We start from the raw sequence: 17,152 nt of genomic DNA, 5'->3' as shown, positions 1-17,152 counted from the left end.
TGCACTCTGCACAGGTAATGAGAAGTGGAGAAAAGAGACTGGGGGTGTACTGGTCTGCTGAGTCTTGGGTAAAATAGCAAAGGAGAGGCCTAAATAAAAGCTCAGCCCATTAATCTGGACTTATTTTTATTAATTGTTAGTCTTCTGAGGAAATATTTAGAAAAAAAACTATGCTCAATAATTAAACTTCAATCTAATTAGGTGTTTTATATTTTATTTATTAGAACAGAAGCTCTGGTTTTGTTGGGAACCTCTGGTAGGATTTGTCTACTCCTAGAACTTCCCTTGATCATCAGCAGTGCATCAGAAATGAAAGATGCACCAAAGAAGCTGTGCGCGTGTCAATGTTTCTAGATACCATGTCTGCTCAATCTCGCTGCTCTCAAAATGTAGGAAATATGTCATCATTGTCATTTTGTGTGTTATTTTTGGGTTTTTTTTTTGCACCCTTGTGCTTTCATGTTATTTACCATAGACATGCCTGTGGGCTGTTAGGTGGGTTTCCTGGGAAGGAAATATCCAGGTTATATTTCTCTAGAGAAAGAAACGGTCAAAAATAAACATCTTTGATGGGAAATAAACCACAATTTGCTGAGAGTGACGAATGGTTCCTCAGTTGGATCACATTTGTTCAAAATTCACATATAGACTATATTTACATACCTATTATTTACCATAGCTGTATAGAAGCCAAATGAGGTAGAATGAGAACATTTGCTGCTGATGCCGTGGTTTGACTTAGTGTTTCATCTTTTATGAATGCTGTTGTTTTTGTTTTTGTTTTTATTTATATGTGTGTATATATATATATGTGTGTGTGTGTGTATACGTTGCTGCAGAGTCTATGTTCTGTCAAACATCCTGACAATGAAGCCTTTGGGGGGGGGAAAAGCATTCTTCAAAACATTTCCTTGCCCCTGAGGTCACAGCCTTTTATTTAACTTTGCTCTGAGAGATGCGATCGCTCCGAGACGAGTGTGTTACCGGTGAGCTGCACAGAGAGTTCACTGCTGTCTGACGCGGAGGAAGGCGATGGTATCGGAGCGCCAGCAGGGGGATATTTTGCTCCGTCAAGCGCTAAAGCAAGCCGTGCAATTTGCAGAAGGGGCTTTTTTTTTTTTTTTTTTTAAGAGGAGGTGACTGTGATTAGCTGCACTCCTGTGAGAGGGAGATTTATGGGCGCTAAGCTTCTTTTTGGTGCCTGGCCTGCTGCACACATTTACAAGTCTGAAGAATGCAAAGAGGCCGGGAAAAAAAGTGCTGCGTAACTCCCCGGGTTTCTTCGAGGGTATCTCTCTCAAGACAATTTAGGAAAGCATAAAATTACGACGATCCCCTCTGGGGCAGGAAATGTTATTCGTGTTTGTGCTGAATAAATTTGCAATCTGTCACGGAGGGGGGAAATGACAAAATGCTCCAGTAGTGTCTTAAATATTCTTCATTGTGTTCCGCGCGTGAATTGTAGGTCAGCTCCCCACAGAGATGACTTGGTTACCACGCAACACGTTTTGCCCCCCTCGTCTCCTGTTGCTATGGTAACAGCTCGGATCCTGGTTGACCTTAGGTGTCTCCACGGATAAACTAGTCATTAACCGAGCAGGCGCTCACTGTAACAATGCGGCGCTTTTTTGTCTCCCCGGTTTGACCCCTGACCTCTGTGGTCCGAGCAGAATTAGCTTTTCATCTGTGTGTTGATAACCTACACAGGATGCGCCGTGGCCTGGACTTGTTTCTGCTGCTCTGGGAGCGTCGGTACTGTACAGCGTCTGTACTTTGAAGTCTGGAATGTCGAAAATGGCATCCTGCTGCAACCATATGTTGTGTGTACAGATATTCATGGGAAACATTGGGGAGAACCTTTATTAGGCAAAGTCCAATAAAACTTGTTCCATTGATTTTTAATGTCACACAAAGCTACCATTAAAACAATGTATCCTGTTGTTTTATACATATTTTAGTATATTCTCAGTTGTAAGTATGTTAATGCAATAAAAGCATCACATTTTATTGAAAAGTAAAAAGAAAATGTTCTTGTCACAAAACCTTTTTGACATTGCATATTTATTTTTTTGATAAAATCTTTAAATTCTTGTTGCTGTTTGCTTATATTGGTATTTTCTGCATAGCTGCAACACACTCTCTTTTGCAAACAGGGTTTTGTGTATCAGTTAAAGATATATGAGGTCTTTATGCTTTAGCCAAGTGTTAATATTGTAAATGCATTTTTCTTCAGTTTTACATTTAGAACAAAAGAGTAACTTACCTTGATAACATAATTAAAAAAAGAAGTTCTAACATATGATTAAAAAACAATAGTAGTTGACATTTTTCTTCAACAATTTTCTTGTTGAGCTACATTTCATTTTAGAATACATTTCTAACCCAACCACAAACCAAAAGAGGAAATAAAAATCCATTTGTTGCATAGTTAGCATAGGCTTAGAGGGGACATATCATGCACTTTTTTTTAGCCCACTTTTTTAATATATTGTGTACTTGGAGTCTCTGGGAATGCAGAAATTTTGAATGTAGTCTGTCCAGGTGCGGCATAAATATGCTTTTGTTGTTTGTGGGTCATATCTTTCAAGCCTTTAAGTTTTCCCCGTTCACTATTAATATTTTTTTTGAACATTCACGTCACAGTATTTGCTGTTCAACTGCTTAACAAGATAATGGACTTCCAAGTAACCGATTTTGCGACTCTATTTTTATTTCTCAGAGAGATTTTTTTTTTAGTCTGAGCTGAAGGATGCTAAAGCTACGGGTGGATAAGTCAAAGGCTCTATCCGAATACGTCGAATTATAGTTTCTAGCTCCTCTTACTACCTCCTCTTCCTTAACATTTCATGGAGTCCGCAGTAAGAACACTATTGTTGGGCAGAAAGGAGCTTTGGACAGTTGTGCTAATTTCAAACAGCCTTTATCTCCGACGTCATTGCGTGACGTGAACACACATAGATGATGTGAGGTCATATCTGAGCCCACAGCCTACTGAAAATGTACAAAGTCTAAAAGCCGAAAATCTACAAAGTGTGCCCTCTCGTCTCTCTGGACATTTTTTTTTTTTATTTCCAAGAGGTGGGCTGAGCTTATGTCATTTCACACAAAGGCCTTTGGGATTCCCTATAGCTCCTTAGCACCGTTTAGGGACACTGTGAGGTTCTTATGCCAAAGTAGCTGTGTGAGGAAGTACAAATGCTCTTTTTCCTACCTCCTTCCTTAGCGACTGCACTATTCGGACAACACTTATTATAGCGATCACTGACGCACTTCCACTTTGGCTGAAGTGTCCTTACCCAGTAGAGGTATTTGGAGTCAAAAAATTTAAGCTGTTCATTACACCGTCCCCCAGCATACAACATAAAATGTCTGATCGGGGTGCAGTGGACTGCTCTGTGACCTGGAGAGGGGCAAAATGAATTATTTCAGCGTGAAAAGGAAGAACTGACAAGCTCGATATGTCCCCTTTAAAGTGTGTATGTATCAGTTCATCAACACCGTTGCTCAATCATACGCCATGCTCTCACTTTTGCTAATATGGTGAAAACTCACGAGGAGCACTGACCTCAACACAAACAAGGAAAAAGGTGGAAAGCGAAAATGAGCAACTGAAAAATGCTTCAGATAAAAACAGAGAGCAAAGTATTTGCAGATTTTCCAAGCCCTATACACTTAATTAATTAGTTCATAAAATTTCTCGTGGAATCCTCCGGTAAATCTTTAATGCTCAACTTTCTGTGAACTAGCGGGAAACCAAAAGTCGACTCGGAAAGCTCTGGAGAAATGACGCCTCTCATCCTTCAAGTGAAAAGCAATAGGATCCCTCCTGAGGAGCTGGAGGAAGTTGTTAGAAAATGGGTATATCTCACTAAACAGCTTCCTCCTCGACTCTGACCGAGATTAGCAGCAGGGAAAGAGACGAGGTTCGCTCAGCAAACATCATCAGTGGGTTGTTTTTCTGCTAGACTTCGTTCAAGCCATCTCCATCACTGCTTATGATGTAGCTGTGGAGAAATTTAGCTTATGTGTGCAAAAATGTTAGAGCAATGGATAGAGTGCAATGGTGAGCAGAGGGGCACGGTTTTGCTCTTATCGCTGAAGTCATACTGAGCGTCTTGCAGATTGAGTCATACCAACCCGTTCTAAAGTATTTTCCACCGTGTACCTGCGTAGCGTGATTGACTGCAAACGTGTCGTTTTTGATTAGCTTTGTTTAAGCAGATATGAAGCATAAAAAGTAAAGGTCTTGCCTTTCCTTTTTTAGGTAATCTGTTTAGAACAAAAAGGCTGCTGCTTTAGGATTGTTTTCATCCCAGCATTTCCAGCTTACTGCTGGTTGTGTTCTGATCCTGACCCGTCTCTTCCTCTTCTCTCTGTGGTTCTGTAGGAGTTTGCTGCGCTGACCAAGGAGCTGAACGCCTGCAGGGAGCAGCTGCTGGAGAAGGAGGAGGAGATCTCCGAACTTAAAGCTGAGAGGAACAACACCAGGGTAGCTAAGCTTACATTTTCTAAACTACTTTTAATAGAACAAATGCCGTTTATTGTACTTTTTTTTTTTTATTTGTACAGGTATATCTCATTGAGACATGAGGTCTCATTTTTACAGAGACCTGTTTTAATGGCCACCCTACATAAAAAGGATTATAGGTATTACCCCTGAATATGTCAAATAAAAGTAGTAGAAACTAACAACTCAAAGATAACAGGAACAACCACCCAGTACAGCTTTCTTCATTGTGCCAAATAGCCTGTGAGCAGATGCTGTAGATCTGTTTGGGTAACATAACGGCTGGATTACATGGGCCAAAAATAATATATCGATATTTTTAGGATGAATATATGAATAAATATGCAATATTTATCATATGTTTTTCTTTTCATAAAGCCATTATAAAAAGGGATCTCTCAATCAAAGCTTTAGCCCAAATGTGTCACAGGCACATTTCTTTTAACAAACAGGTGTAGAAAAATATGAGAAACAACTGAAAAATAACCTACTGAAATGTATAAAAGTGTAACTCTAACGCAACACAAAGCATCTCGATATAAACAATATAGTCTCATCTTGTATCTCTTTTAAAACAAATCGATATATTTCTCAGCCCGATATGTTTGCCGATATCAGAAAGTCTATCACGATACGAGTTCCTTTAAATTCAGCTCACGAATCTGCGATCGACATGATGCAAATCATCTGTCCGCCGAACACTATTGTTTACATTGATATCAATTCACAACAAAAAAAAAAACAAATATCATTTAAACATTTTATTTCCAAGCTCTTAAAGGCATCAGGTATTTAAATCGCAAACGTCATTCTTCTAATCATAGAAAAGAAATAATAGATCGCCTGTTCACTACAGTCTCATGCCTTGTGAATTTCAAAATAAAGGCGTATCGTAAAGATGCCGATTTGGATCGATGCTTTCATTCAGCATCAATGTCATGGGATAGTAAATCGCTTGATTTATTTATCAATGTGGATCAATGTGTTATTACACCCCTAGTAATTAACCAGTAAATGAAAAACACACCAGTAAAAAAGCCTCCTTGTGAACAGCGAACGCTAGTTAAAAGCATTGATTCCAACAATAGCAAAGAGCTAATTGAGACTTTCACCTGTAAGCCTGCATTGACTTAGTCAAGCCATCGCTAAATATCACCGTAACGCCACTATGACGACCGTCTACAATGTGACAAGTTGTTTTGAAATCCAGGATTTACTTCTATAAGACATCTCTAGTTTTATTCTATTTAGTTTTAGTTTAATTTTAAAAAATCTGTTATTTCATTTTGAAAGATAAACGATGATAAACGATTTAAAAGGAAGGTTTTTCTATGTTTTAAAACACTTTCATAAGAACAATCAAATTATTTTGTGGTCTGTTGTGTTTGGAAAGTAGCACAAAAAAAATTAAAGGATATTCTGTTTGACTCAAAATACAGCCATAGTTTGTTTTTAGTCCACCATAAAATTAGAGTCTTGGTTCTCTTTAAGGTGAACCCTAATGTGGTTTACTTACAGTAGAAAATGCAAATAGACTGTCCAGTCAACCAGAGAGTGAAAGTGAACCACATAGAGGAACAACGTGCTGTATAGCTTGGTGCCTTTCCTGCTGCTCATTCTGGGCAGCTACTTGTGAGGAAACACAAAGTTTGAGCAACAAAGTAAAAGAAGAAACCATGAGTCTGCAAAATCTGGTACTCTTCCATTGGTGTTGCTGTTAACAAGCCAGCTGAAGGGTTTTCTTTCCCTGACAACTAGATATCCTTCATGCTTTTCCTTCCTTCTGGGTAGTGCTTATTTTGGCAACGTCACCCAAGTGAGCAGCTGTTGTAACACTATGCCATTATCCAGGTGGGTTGATCTGCTTTCAGAAAGTAGAATGAAATTCAAAAACCAAATAAAGGTTCTGTTACTCCAAGTCGAACCAAGTACCCCTGGAATATCCCGTTTCAAAAAAGGCTCGGTTGCAGGCAAGGGGGTTGCCGGATCATCAACTTTTTGATCCGCACAATTAAAACAAAGGGAAAAAAAGCTTTTGAGAGACATCTGCGACGCTCAAAGAGAAAATAAAGCTATCTTGCAGAAACAGAAGTAAGGCGGCAGGACGTACTGAACCAAGTTTGCATGTTATTAGTTCTTGATATTCTGCCCAAGCAGTTTCCACTTACTCCGTTTATAACGGTGCTCGGCAGTAAGATTAAGTGACGCTCAAATACTCTCAAAGGAGATTGAACTAACATGCTAAAAAACATAAACAAACTGAACTATTCGGGAGGCAAAGTTGTGCATCTTCAGTTTAAAAAAGTATTCTCTTTTTAAAGCTGGAAGCACTCGCTGGTGTTGCCAGATAAGACCGGTTTACTTCCCTGCCACCATTAAGTGTGGATTTAGTTTTCACATCTTTGCTCTGCTAAAGGGAGACTGCGAAATCTGCCCCCCCCCCCCCCCCACAAAAAAAAAGAGCCGCAAAGAAACTCAAAACGTAATTTTCACACTTGCTTAATTATCGCCCCTAACTCTCCAAAGAGCAATTTCTAAGCAGGCTTTAATTAAGCTCAGTTTTGTCACTGAAGGTGTTTTACATTTCATAATTAAGTTTTTGGAAAGCATGTGTGGGCAGGCAGTGGATTGAGGGGCTGTTGTGTTGTCTATGTAGACAAGCGAACTTTACTGACTGTTTGGAATAGTTTCTAATAAAAACGACACACGCGTAACGTAGAGTGGGACTCGAGTGGTTCTGGAGATATGAAGCGCGTCCAATAATAAAGCAAAGGCTGGAAATATTTACCGAACAGGATTAGACTGTGGACATAATTCTGGAAAAGGCAGCGTGTAAACACTTCTTGATTGATTCAGCTGTGTTTGTTCTGTTGAACTTGCAGGAATATGGAGTACCTGGTGGCTGCGGCTCTGAGAGAGTTGAATAAGAAAGAGAAGTGGTAGTTTTTAGGCCTCTGTATCTCACAAAAAAGCCATCCGTAGAAATTCACCACAGGTGGCAAAAATCTGTTTTTGGGGCGTGGGAGTGGCTGCTTTAATTTTTTTTTCTAATGGTTGCCCTTTTAAAATATAATAATGTTGATTTAGAAAAGCAAGTTGGTTGCTGCAGTATAATGCACAAGAGACTGGGTACATCCCTGTGTGATTTCAAAACTGCAACCCTTTGCAATAAAAGTTGGCTCTCTTAACTTCACAGTAGAATCTGATGTCAAATTAAAATATATTGTCAATGTTCCCGCCAAAAGCTCGCCGTTGAGACATCTGACCGCATGCGATGATGGAATAAGTCCTAAATTTACCCAGAAGAGGAGTGGATCACAAACATTTCAGGAATGCTCTTTCAGTTTTTAATTTTCTTTTTTTTCCTCTTTTTTTTGGTTTGTTTTTGCTTTCTGTTATTTCCATTGGTAAAAAAAAAAAATATTTTACCTAAAACTTTCTGGAGGTATGCCCATATTTGCAGGGCACCATCTTGACTCAGTTGTTCTGCATTGTGTAGGTTTTTAATGCGGTGGTTTAAAAAAACATCTAAGCAGAGTTGATTTATGTCAAATTGGCCGAATGACAGAATGAGTGGTGCAAGGAGGAAAAAGGAGATTAAATTCAGCAAGTATTTTCTAAAATAAAAGCTATATGATTACACCAGTACATACCATTTCCTTTTCCCCATTATCTTTACTTGTTTCCTGTATCACAATTAAAGATGTTGTCCAGCTCATTGGTTGTTGTTTTTTCTGAAAGGAAACCCACATGCTTTCATTACAAAAAGTCAAAAACACTTAGCATTGTTTTCTTTTAAATTAGTTAATTGTATATATGCACTGCAGGTTTTTTGTATGTTATTTTTCCTTGTTTTTTGGTTTCTTAGTCATTCAATTCTCCTTCAGCTGAAGCCACAATGCCCTTGTGTAGCTTTCTGATGATTGGTGCTCTACTTTCTACATGGAGCTTCCCAACTGGTGCAATATCTTACTGGGAAATGTTGTTTGACACTTTAGTTGAGTCACCCCCAAAATGTCAAAAACGGCTGATCAAGCCTACACAAATTCAATTAGGTGCTGTTCTTCAAATCTGTGGTGTTGTTGTAAAGGTAACACTTAAAATGTTTTAAATGAGCAGTCCAGTCTGTTGTACTGGTAACCAGTTTTTAGTTATTAAACTTGGAGCACATATTATGCTTTTTTTTTTTTTCTTTGATCTGCAGCTGCAGACTGATGCAAGGAGGTACTGGCTGAAAAAAATAATAATAAAGGATCCCAAGGAAATAAGTATTTTCTACGATAGATTCAAATTTAAACTCAATAGCATAACAAAAAAAAAACATTTTTTTTTTTCCTGTGGATATGTCCAAGCGTTCTCCAAGATTTGTCCAAATGCATCCAAACTGCGCCAAAATGGAGATTCCAACTTCAAAAGCCTCCATTTCCTGTTTGCTTCAACATGAAGACATCAGTCGGGCTAGAAGGAAAGGTTATTTCCAGAGGAATCATGTTCTCTGCTCAGATTCACTGTCAACATGATTGAAATACATTATGGGAAAGAATAAATATCTCGCATAGAAAAATGGCTTTTACGCACAAGGACGCACGCCATGCACAGCAAAACTGATTTGCTATAAGCTGTAGGGATCTAAATCACCACCCCAAGATGTGATAAATCCATGTGACGGTAATTTTATCGGCCACGAGCTGCTTGCATCACAATGAGCGTCTGGCCCGAGCGACACACATCAAAACAGGAGCAGGAGGGAGTTTAAGAAATGACCTATGGTGAATAACGTTGGCTCTGGAGAAACCGCAGATCGAGGCGGTTGGTCAAAAGAGTTGTCAATCAGACAAGGAAGATTTTCCCTGTTTCAGTAAATAATGTGTGTGTATGTGTGTGTTGTTCCCCCTCAGTTACTTCTGGAACATCTGGAATGCCTGGTGTCCAGACACGAGCGGTCGCTTCGGATGACTGTGGTCAAGCGGCAAGCTCAGTCCCCCTCAGGGGTCTCCAGTGAGGTAGAAGTCCTCAAAGCTCTCAAGTCCCTGTTCGAACACCATAAAGCACTCGACGAGAAGGTAAATCTGTCACCAGTAGTTCCTTAGTGTCATTTGCATACATTTAAAGGTTTTATAGAAGGTTCAGTTTTTTAAAAAAAAGCGGCAACATTTTTGTATTTATTAATAAAAGCAGTATATCAGGGAAGCCTTCTTAGGTTATTCGCCCTTATACAAATCAATCACCTATTAGACAGCAGTCAGTATTTTGTTTTAATTAATATAGTGATTACTGTTTGAAGGCTCTCTGTTAGACCATCTGACTTGAATATGCTTTTGCGCTATTTTACAATTTTTATATTGCCGCCTTTACCCTTTCTAAGTCCAATTTGTGATCCAGACACAATGTCTCCTATCCATTCATCCTCACCTCTAAATGTTAAGGCCTGATGTTTAGGGAAATAAAGTCTTCTTGAGGTACAGGGCATAATCCCAGTTTAAAACTGTTTAATCCAGGATTACTTTCCCTGAGACTGTCAAAAAGATTTGTAAGAGGAAAATAGAGTAGAATAGGGGTATTGTATGAATAAATAAATACTTTAGAAGCAATCGGGGCTTCTTACTGTGACTTAAAAACCACAATAAAGTATCACTGTAAAGCTGTAGGTGGAAAGGAAGATAACTCCTACTGCTGCTTTCCTTCAGTGCAATCTAAAGCTTGTCAAGCCTGGAATTTAAGTAATCGCTTTAAATGTAGATCTATGCTCAGACCTTTATTGTTCTCTTATTTTTATTTCTTTTTAGGTTCGAGAGAGACTACGAGTTTCCTTGGAGAGGGTTTCTGCTTTGGAGGAGGAGCTCACAGCAGCCAATCAAGAGGTAACGTTCTGCGATCATATGTGAAATGACGAATACTACAATATTTAAGTATATTTTATTGTGTTGCATCTTCATGAATTTGGAGCACGTTCTTTATGACAATTAAGCTAAATGTTGGGATGGACCAGGAGCCCTGAGACGGGATGTAACTTTTACTTGAGTGGTGAATTTTCAAACATGTATGCAGCTCTGTTAGTAGTAAAATAAATGCTACACAGACGATAGAAATGTGTGCGTGGATGAAAAATGAAATACTCAAAATTTTTGTCATGCAACAAGCTGAATTTACTAAGTATTTTATTGGGTTTTTAGGGAAACGACAAAAAATTACCACATATTTATGATTTGGATAAAAAGAATATATTTTTAAAAGAGAAAAGCAGCAAAATGTAATAGGAGTATCTGACTGAAGGGGACTGGAAACAATGACCTAAGTAAAACCCTGCGTAGTTAGTTGCAGAAAACAGTTCTTTATTAGGTAGTCCATCAGTGTGTAAATATAATATCGGTGTAAATCTGGCTACTTTCTTAGCGTCTGTCACATTGTTTATACACAAAAAGCATTATAGAGACCAGGAAACACTGACGACAGACCAGGGAGAAAGTGTGAAGCACAGTTAGGTTATAAAACAGTATCTCAAGCTTTACAAAAATGGGAGGATTATTGATCAACTGCCAACCTACCGAGACATTACACTAAATGTCAAAAAGTTCAAAGATCTGAATAGTTGGCCAAGGCACTGCAGCAAAGGTTAAAAACACATAAAAAAACAAGTATTTAGTTAAAAAAATATTTTATATAATATAAAATAAGAACCAAATTAGTACATTTGAAGTTATTTACAGTATTTCAGTTTTTTAAAGGAGCATTGCACAAATTTAAAGGTTGAATATTCTTTCCCATACATTCCCTTTCAAGTGCCCGACGTGTAAAATGAGTTTTCCTCCATTTACCACAGTTGTCCAGTATATTCTTAGGTTTGTCTGCTGCAAATCCCCTTTTCAATTCCCAATAAAGATTTTCAACGAAGGTAATTCAAGTGAATGTGATTACCACTCTTAAATCCTCCAGACCTTCTGCTGAAACCCCAGTTTGGTAGACTGGTACATTATTGCCCTGTTTAAAAGGTCTGATGAGGCCCAATTTTCTGCTCCCACACAGAAGGCTTGACACTTTCTCCCAGGATTTGATTGAATTAATGTTGCCCTCCGCTTGGTGCAGGGTTCTAATGTCAGGAAGCAAAGGAACCCCTAAGCATTACTGTTCTACCACCATGCTTCGCTGCAGGCATAGTGTGATTTCCACAAATTGTGCTGACCCTTTGGGCTGAAAAGTTCCAGTTTTGATTTGTTGCTTTTCAAGTTATTTCAATTGGTAAACATGTTTTCTGTCTAAGGAAAGCCATCAGATTGTGTGAAGTAATTGATTTTCAGCGTTCACTGAGCATGTAGCGACAGTGGACGGTTGCTTGCATCGTGTCATGTACTTGGCAACGATCCCTTATACCGAGCATGCATGTAGCGACAGTGGAGAGAAAAACTCCCCTTTAACTGGAAGAATAGACAACATAATATCGGGGTTGAATAATTGTAGGTGCAAGTGTAAAACAGGGTTTACTATATTTGAGCAATTATATCATTTAGAGTTTGAAAAGTTGCACAACGGATGTACGGATTACTGTGCTATGACATATTTATAGATTTCTTGCTATTTCTGGCTTTTTGTCACACTGAAATATTTTGGATTTTAGACAACTTTTAATATTGAGTAAATAATAACCTTAGTAAATACCAAAAACAGTTTTCAAATACTGATTTCATTCATTAGGTGAAAAAAAAAATCTATCCAAGCCAGCCTGGTTGTCAGGGAAAAATAATGTCCTCCATAACCTAATAACTACTTGTGCCATGCTTAGCATCATTAACTGAGATCAAGAGTTTGCCGTACCTGGCAATACATCTTTAAAATCACCACTGAGACGTTCTCTCCCTCTACTTTGCAGAAATATTTTAATTCAGTCCACTTTTTAGGGTTTTCAGTACAAATTGTGTGTTTATGGTCACATTACAATGTTTGCATTGGATTTAAGCCTGTGAGTCGCTCAGAGGTGGCCTTGCTACTGCGCTTTGGATCATGGTCCTACTGCAGAACCCAAGTGTGATTGGGCTTTAATGTCCTGCCTTGATGGCTGGACATTCTCCTGCAGCATGTTCTGGGAAGGGCCAAAACTCATCCACCCATTCCATCAATTATGACAAGTGGTCCAGATCTTCAGGAAACAAACGCTCACACAAGATCGGCATGTTTGGATGTCAGTACGATGCTTCGTTTCTGAAATGCTGTTCATTTTAGGTCAGATGCAAGATGATACACACATTTTGATGTTTTTTTTTTTTTTAGATGTGTTGCTTTTGCAGATCTTTCAAGCATCAGAAAGGTTCCATTTCCAGTATTTATCATATGTGCAGGTCAGGTAATAATCAGGCCTGGGTTTGGCTTGTGAAGATGAGCTCAGCTTTCTTAAAAGCACAGCTTAATCACAGTTGATTCATGATTTAACAAGGCGGTCAATTACCTTTTCCCACTGGGCCAAGTCAGTTTGCATATTTTTTTCTCTTAATGAATGAAATCATTATTAAAAAAAACAAAAACGTTTTGTATTTATTTTGGTTATATTTATCTAATACATAAAAAACCCAGAAGAAATGTATAAGTGACCAAACACTTTTCCACAGCACTGTATATATCCTGCTATATACATTTCTGGACTTCCAGAACAGCTCTCACACTGTTTAGACCAAACTCACTGACAATCCCTCACAGCCCACACCAAAGTTTCCAAAGTTTTTTTTGACAACCACTGGAAGAAACCAGCATTTTAACTGAGATGTTAAAGAACTGACAGACATGTCGGTAGCGATTGTGGCACTATTAGAAATTCTCACATCGCCGAGCCAAGGTTAGAGAGGCTGTGCAGCCCATCCGTGAGGCTCTCCCTTATATACGGCTAACAGCAGCCACCAGCTGTGGTCAGATGAGAGATTGAACCTTGAGGCGTCAGACAGACGCTCAAACTGGCGTTGCTGAATAGAAATGTCTCACTTCAGAGGCTCCAGGGAGGCGTGAGCAAGCAAACTGGTAATTGATTTTAGATGGAGGATTTGTACGAGTCCCATTTCCCTGCAGGCGTTTTCACAACAGCGCCGTGCCTGATGAAATCTGCAGCCTTTGACCTTGTGCAAGTCACAGGTGCTTAAGCGGCGTCGCACTGATTACTGCGAGCGATTCTAATTTGCTGCCATTGAACCAAATGCTGAGTATGTGTTGGAATTTATTTACAGACACGTATATAGGGCTGGACGATATAGAAAAAAAGCATATCAATAAAATAGAAATCAGATTGATCGATGTCGATAATTATCAAAAGATTTCAAAAAATATATTTTAAGTGTAACCCTGGCCATTTTATGCTGTTGTTTACTGACCTATTTTTAAATAACAAATTCAAACTTTCACAATTTTGGTAAAAATTTGGCAATCATAAAAGGAAAAAAAAAAGAAAATATGCTCTCAGTGATGGAGCTTATCTAGGTCTGGGTTTGTGATTGGTTGGGAGGATGTAATTACTGTAGTATTAACCTACCTGATAGGCTAGAATGCGAAAGGAAGGAAATCTGTTCTTCTATTGAACTTTTTAACCCCTTTTTTTTCTATTGAACCACAAGTCTGTCGATCGATATATATCACTATAAAATTATCGTCCAGCCGTACACATACATTAAAAAATGTGTTTAATTGTAAAGTAAAATAATACTTGATTTTTGGAAAACAATAAAATATCAGTTTAATTTGATATTTTAAATGACAAGACTATACACATATGTACTATGCAAGCAATTGTTGGAAGAATTGGACGCTTAGTAGACATAATAATCAAAGATATTGTCTTCTGGTGGCAGAAGAGCTGTAAAAATGGTCTGAAAGCTTTTATTTCTTTAGAATATCATGTTTTATCTCATTCTTGTTCCAAAGCCGAACAGAGCCTTAAATGATAGACTCCTGCAAAGCATATTTTACTATTTTTTCAACAAAAATGTTTGACAATCCTTTCCCAAGGTTTGTTTTCTACATTGTTTTCTAAGGTCTTTCTGGGTGGAGAGAAACCTCAAATTGCAACTGAATGTAGTTGTCATGGTGTTGTTTTGACCTCCATTTTATATATTTTTTAAGAGATATATTCATTTTCATCTACACATTTTTAGACCAATAAGAGCATAATAAATAGCTGGGGCAAAAGTACTTCTTACGGTAGTTTTAATTACCTTGCAAAATTTGGTGTTTTAGAAAACGTAATGCATTATTTTGGCATTTCCAGTTTGGCGGGGGTCTGTCCAAGCACACATTGCATCTGACCTGCAGATTATTTTTGCTCAGTTTAATGCAATGATGCTTTAAAGAGCCAGTGATTGGCAACATATTCAAGCAGTGGGTAAGACTCATTGTATAAAAAAGTTGTATTTTAATCCTTATACAAAACCAGGGATTGCATAGAATTAAACTGTTTGAATTAATTTACAAAAACGGATCCGATCAGAGATGGGACACTGCAAGCAAAACACACAATTTGAGCTTTTAATCTTGCACATAATTCACACGTTCCTTAAACAAGCTGGCTAAATACCCAAACCCAAAATGTTATTATGGTAAGCCATTACGGAAGAACACTTAAAACGGTAAACAGATCTGAGAGCGGGTAGCAGTTACTTATCGATTTCTGATATTCATATCAGCCAAATATGTCCCTTTTTATGCGAGTTACTTATAAATCTGACTTCTCTTTCAGCTTTGTTACTTTTAAATATTCTCTGAGTCCAAAAACATAATGAGGAACTAGAGGGGAAGTTAACACAGCTCATTATCGCTCCATCATTGCTGCTCTTAGCGGGAGGAAGAAGTGAAGATTGTGTCCACAACATTGATGTGATGTAAATAGGAAAGATGGAGAAATGTAAAGCGTTGACTCTGATGAGGCACACGGCAGGTTGTTGTTCTGCTGGGAAATCCTGGGGGATGCTACATGTGGAGGTTTTTTTTGTTTGTTTATTTATTTTTTGACAAACACCAACTGACTAATTACTGTTGCAGATCATGTAAATTATTTCATGGTAGCAGTATTCCTTAAGGGCCTCTTTCAGCAGGATAATGCATCCTCTCTGTGTTTTTTTTTTTTTTTTTTTGCCACAGCCATGCCCACATTTCCCCATTGCGGGACGATGAAGGCTTTTTCTATTTCTATGTCCGGCTACAGAGTAAAGATAGCTCAGCTATTAAACATTAATTAATAAAAATAAAACTATAAATAAATAAATGCAGGAAGGGGTTAATGGATTCACTGCAAACATCTTCGTACCGGACGCCATAGCTTACCTTCAGGGAGTCCGTGCCTCCATGGTTCAAGACTGTTTTGGCAACAAAAGTATGACAATAAACCTAAACCTGATCAATAGTTTGTCCAATATTTTAGGTTTTAACTCTAAACTCAGGTTGAAGAAAATCCCGTCCACATTTTACTAGATCCCGGCATTACCAAAAACTTGTTTTAGCTGCTTTGGTCAACATTGTGCTGCGGAAAACAAGACGACCTTTTATCAAAACAGTCAATTGTACAATTCATTTTTGTACAATTCATATTTTTAACATATCACTGTTACCTTTAAAGTCCCAAACAATATTGCAGGAAATCAGAGCCCAAATATGATTATATTAGATTTTGCGGGAGGAAAGAAATTGGGGTTATTTTTATTTCATTTTATTGTCAAAACTGACAGAATTTAAGTAAATTGTGCCAAACTTTTATGCTCCTAGATGGCTTCAATCTTTTTCAATTTAGGGAACTACCTTTCAGACACTCAAAATCACCCATGCAATCATTCAGTTTCTCCTTCATCACACTTCCTCAGACATTTCCCATAATCCAACATAAAAGTGTTATAAAGACAGACAAGAAAATCATATTGTAGTGTAATAAAAATCCCTTTTTTTTCTTCCTTTCTCCCTGTTTTCCCCTTTCCCTCAGATGTTATCCTCTGAAGGGAGCTGGATCAACAACATCAAAAAGAAATAAAAGGCACCCTGTTCATTTAAACTTGTCGTTTTTCTGTAATTTTTGAGCCGGAAATGTATGTGCAGCGCTCCGTTCATTATTTGTTGTGCTTTTATGTTTGGGGAGGCGTCGGCGTTTGATCTCTGAGGTGGAGAAATCACAGGCGATCTCGGCGATAGTCTAGGAAACAGACAGACACGTGGTTCTGCCCTCATTAAACTTAATGAACAGAAATGCTCTGTCGGCTTTTAACCCTCATTGTGCAAAAAGAGGTTGCTCCACAGCCGGATTTACACTTGTGAGTCTTTAAACTGGATCCTGTGAACAATCGTCGCATATTAACATTTCGTTTGTTATCCTGTGGTTTCCCTCTTTGGTTCTCTCACAGTAAATTAGAAAAAAAAACCTGTGAAACATGGCCTTGTTTCCGTAGTACACTGCAGTAACAAGCGCTGTCACGTATTTAAAATGAAACATTAGCGCTGCTGGGAAATCCTCCAAGTAAAACTAGAGAAAACAGAGTCAAGAATTAAAACCCCTTAAAAGCTTCTGAGAACTGAGAGGGCAGACCCTGCTTTACGCAGCATTAACATACTAACGGCACGTCTCGCGCATTTTTTCTTTCTTTTTTTTTTTTAGCTGCTTTTTTTGCTTTCTGAGGGATTATAGTTAAATATTAT

General features: G+C 38.2%; 1 protein-coding gene across 10 annotated transcripts in view; it reads left to right on the top strand.

Moving 5' to 3' along the window:
• Positions 1 to 17,152, top strand: part of ppfia2 (PTPRF interacting protein alpha 2) — a 197,851-nt gene that overhangs the window by 129,444 nt on the left and 51,255 nt on the right. For all 10 annotated transcript variants that reach the window (XM_036149197.1, XM_036149195.1, XM_036149196.1 and 7 more), the window contains 3 exons: positions 4,388 to 4,489; positions 9,406 to 9,570; positions 10,294 to 10,368. In XM_036149197.1, coding sequence (XP_036005090.1) covers positions 4,388 to 4,489; positions 9,406 to 9,570; positions 10,294 to 10,368 — 342 coding nt within the window. The remainder of the gene's footprint in view (positions 1 to 4,387; positions 4,490 to 9,405; positions 9,571 to 10,293; positions 10,369 to 17,152) is intronic.

The sequence above is a fragment of the Fundulus heteroclitus genome, chromosome 17 (assembly GCF_011125445.2).
Source record: "Fundulus heteroclitus isolate FHET01 chromosome 17, MU-UCD_Fhet_4.1, whole genome shotgun sequence".
Classification (NCBI taxonomy): domain Eukaryota; kingdom Metazoa; phylum Chordata; class Actinopteri; order Cyprinodontiformes; family Fundulidae; genus Fundulus; species Fundulus heteroclitus.
This window is presented reverse-complemented; position numbering and strand designations above follow the sequence as displayed.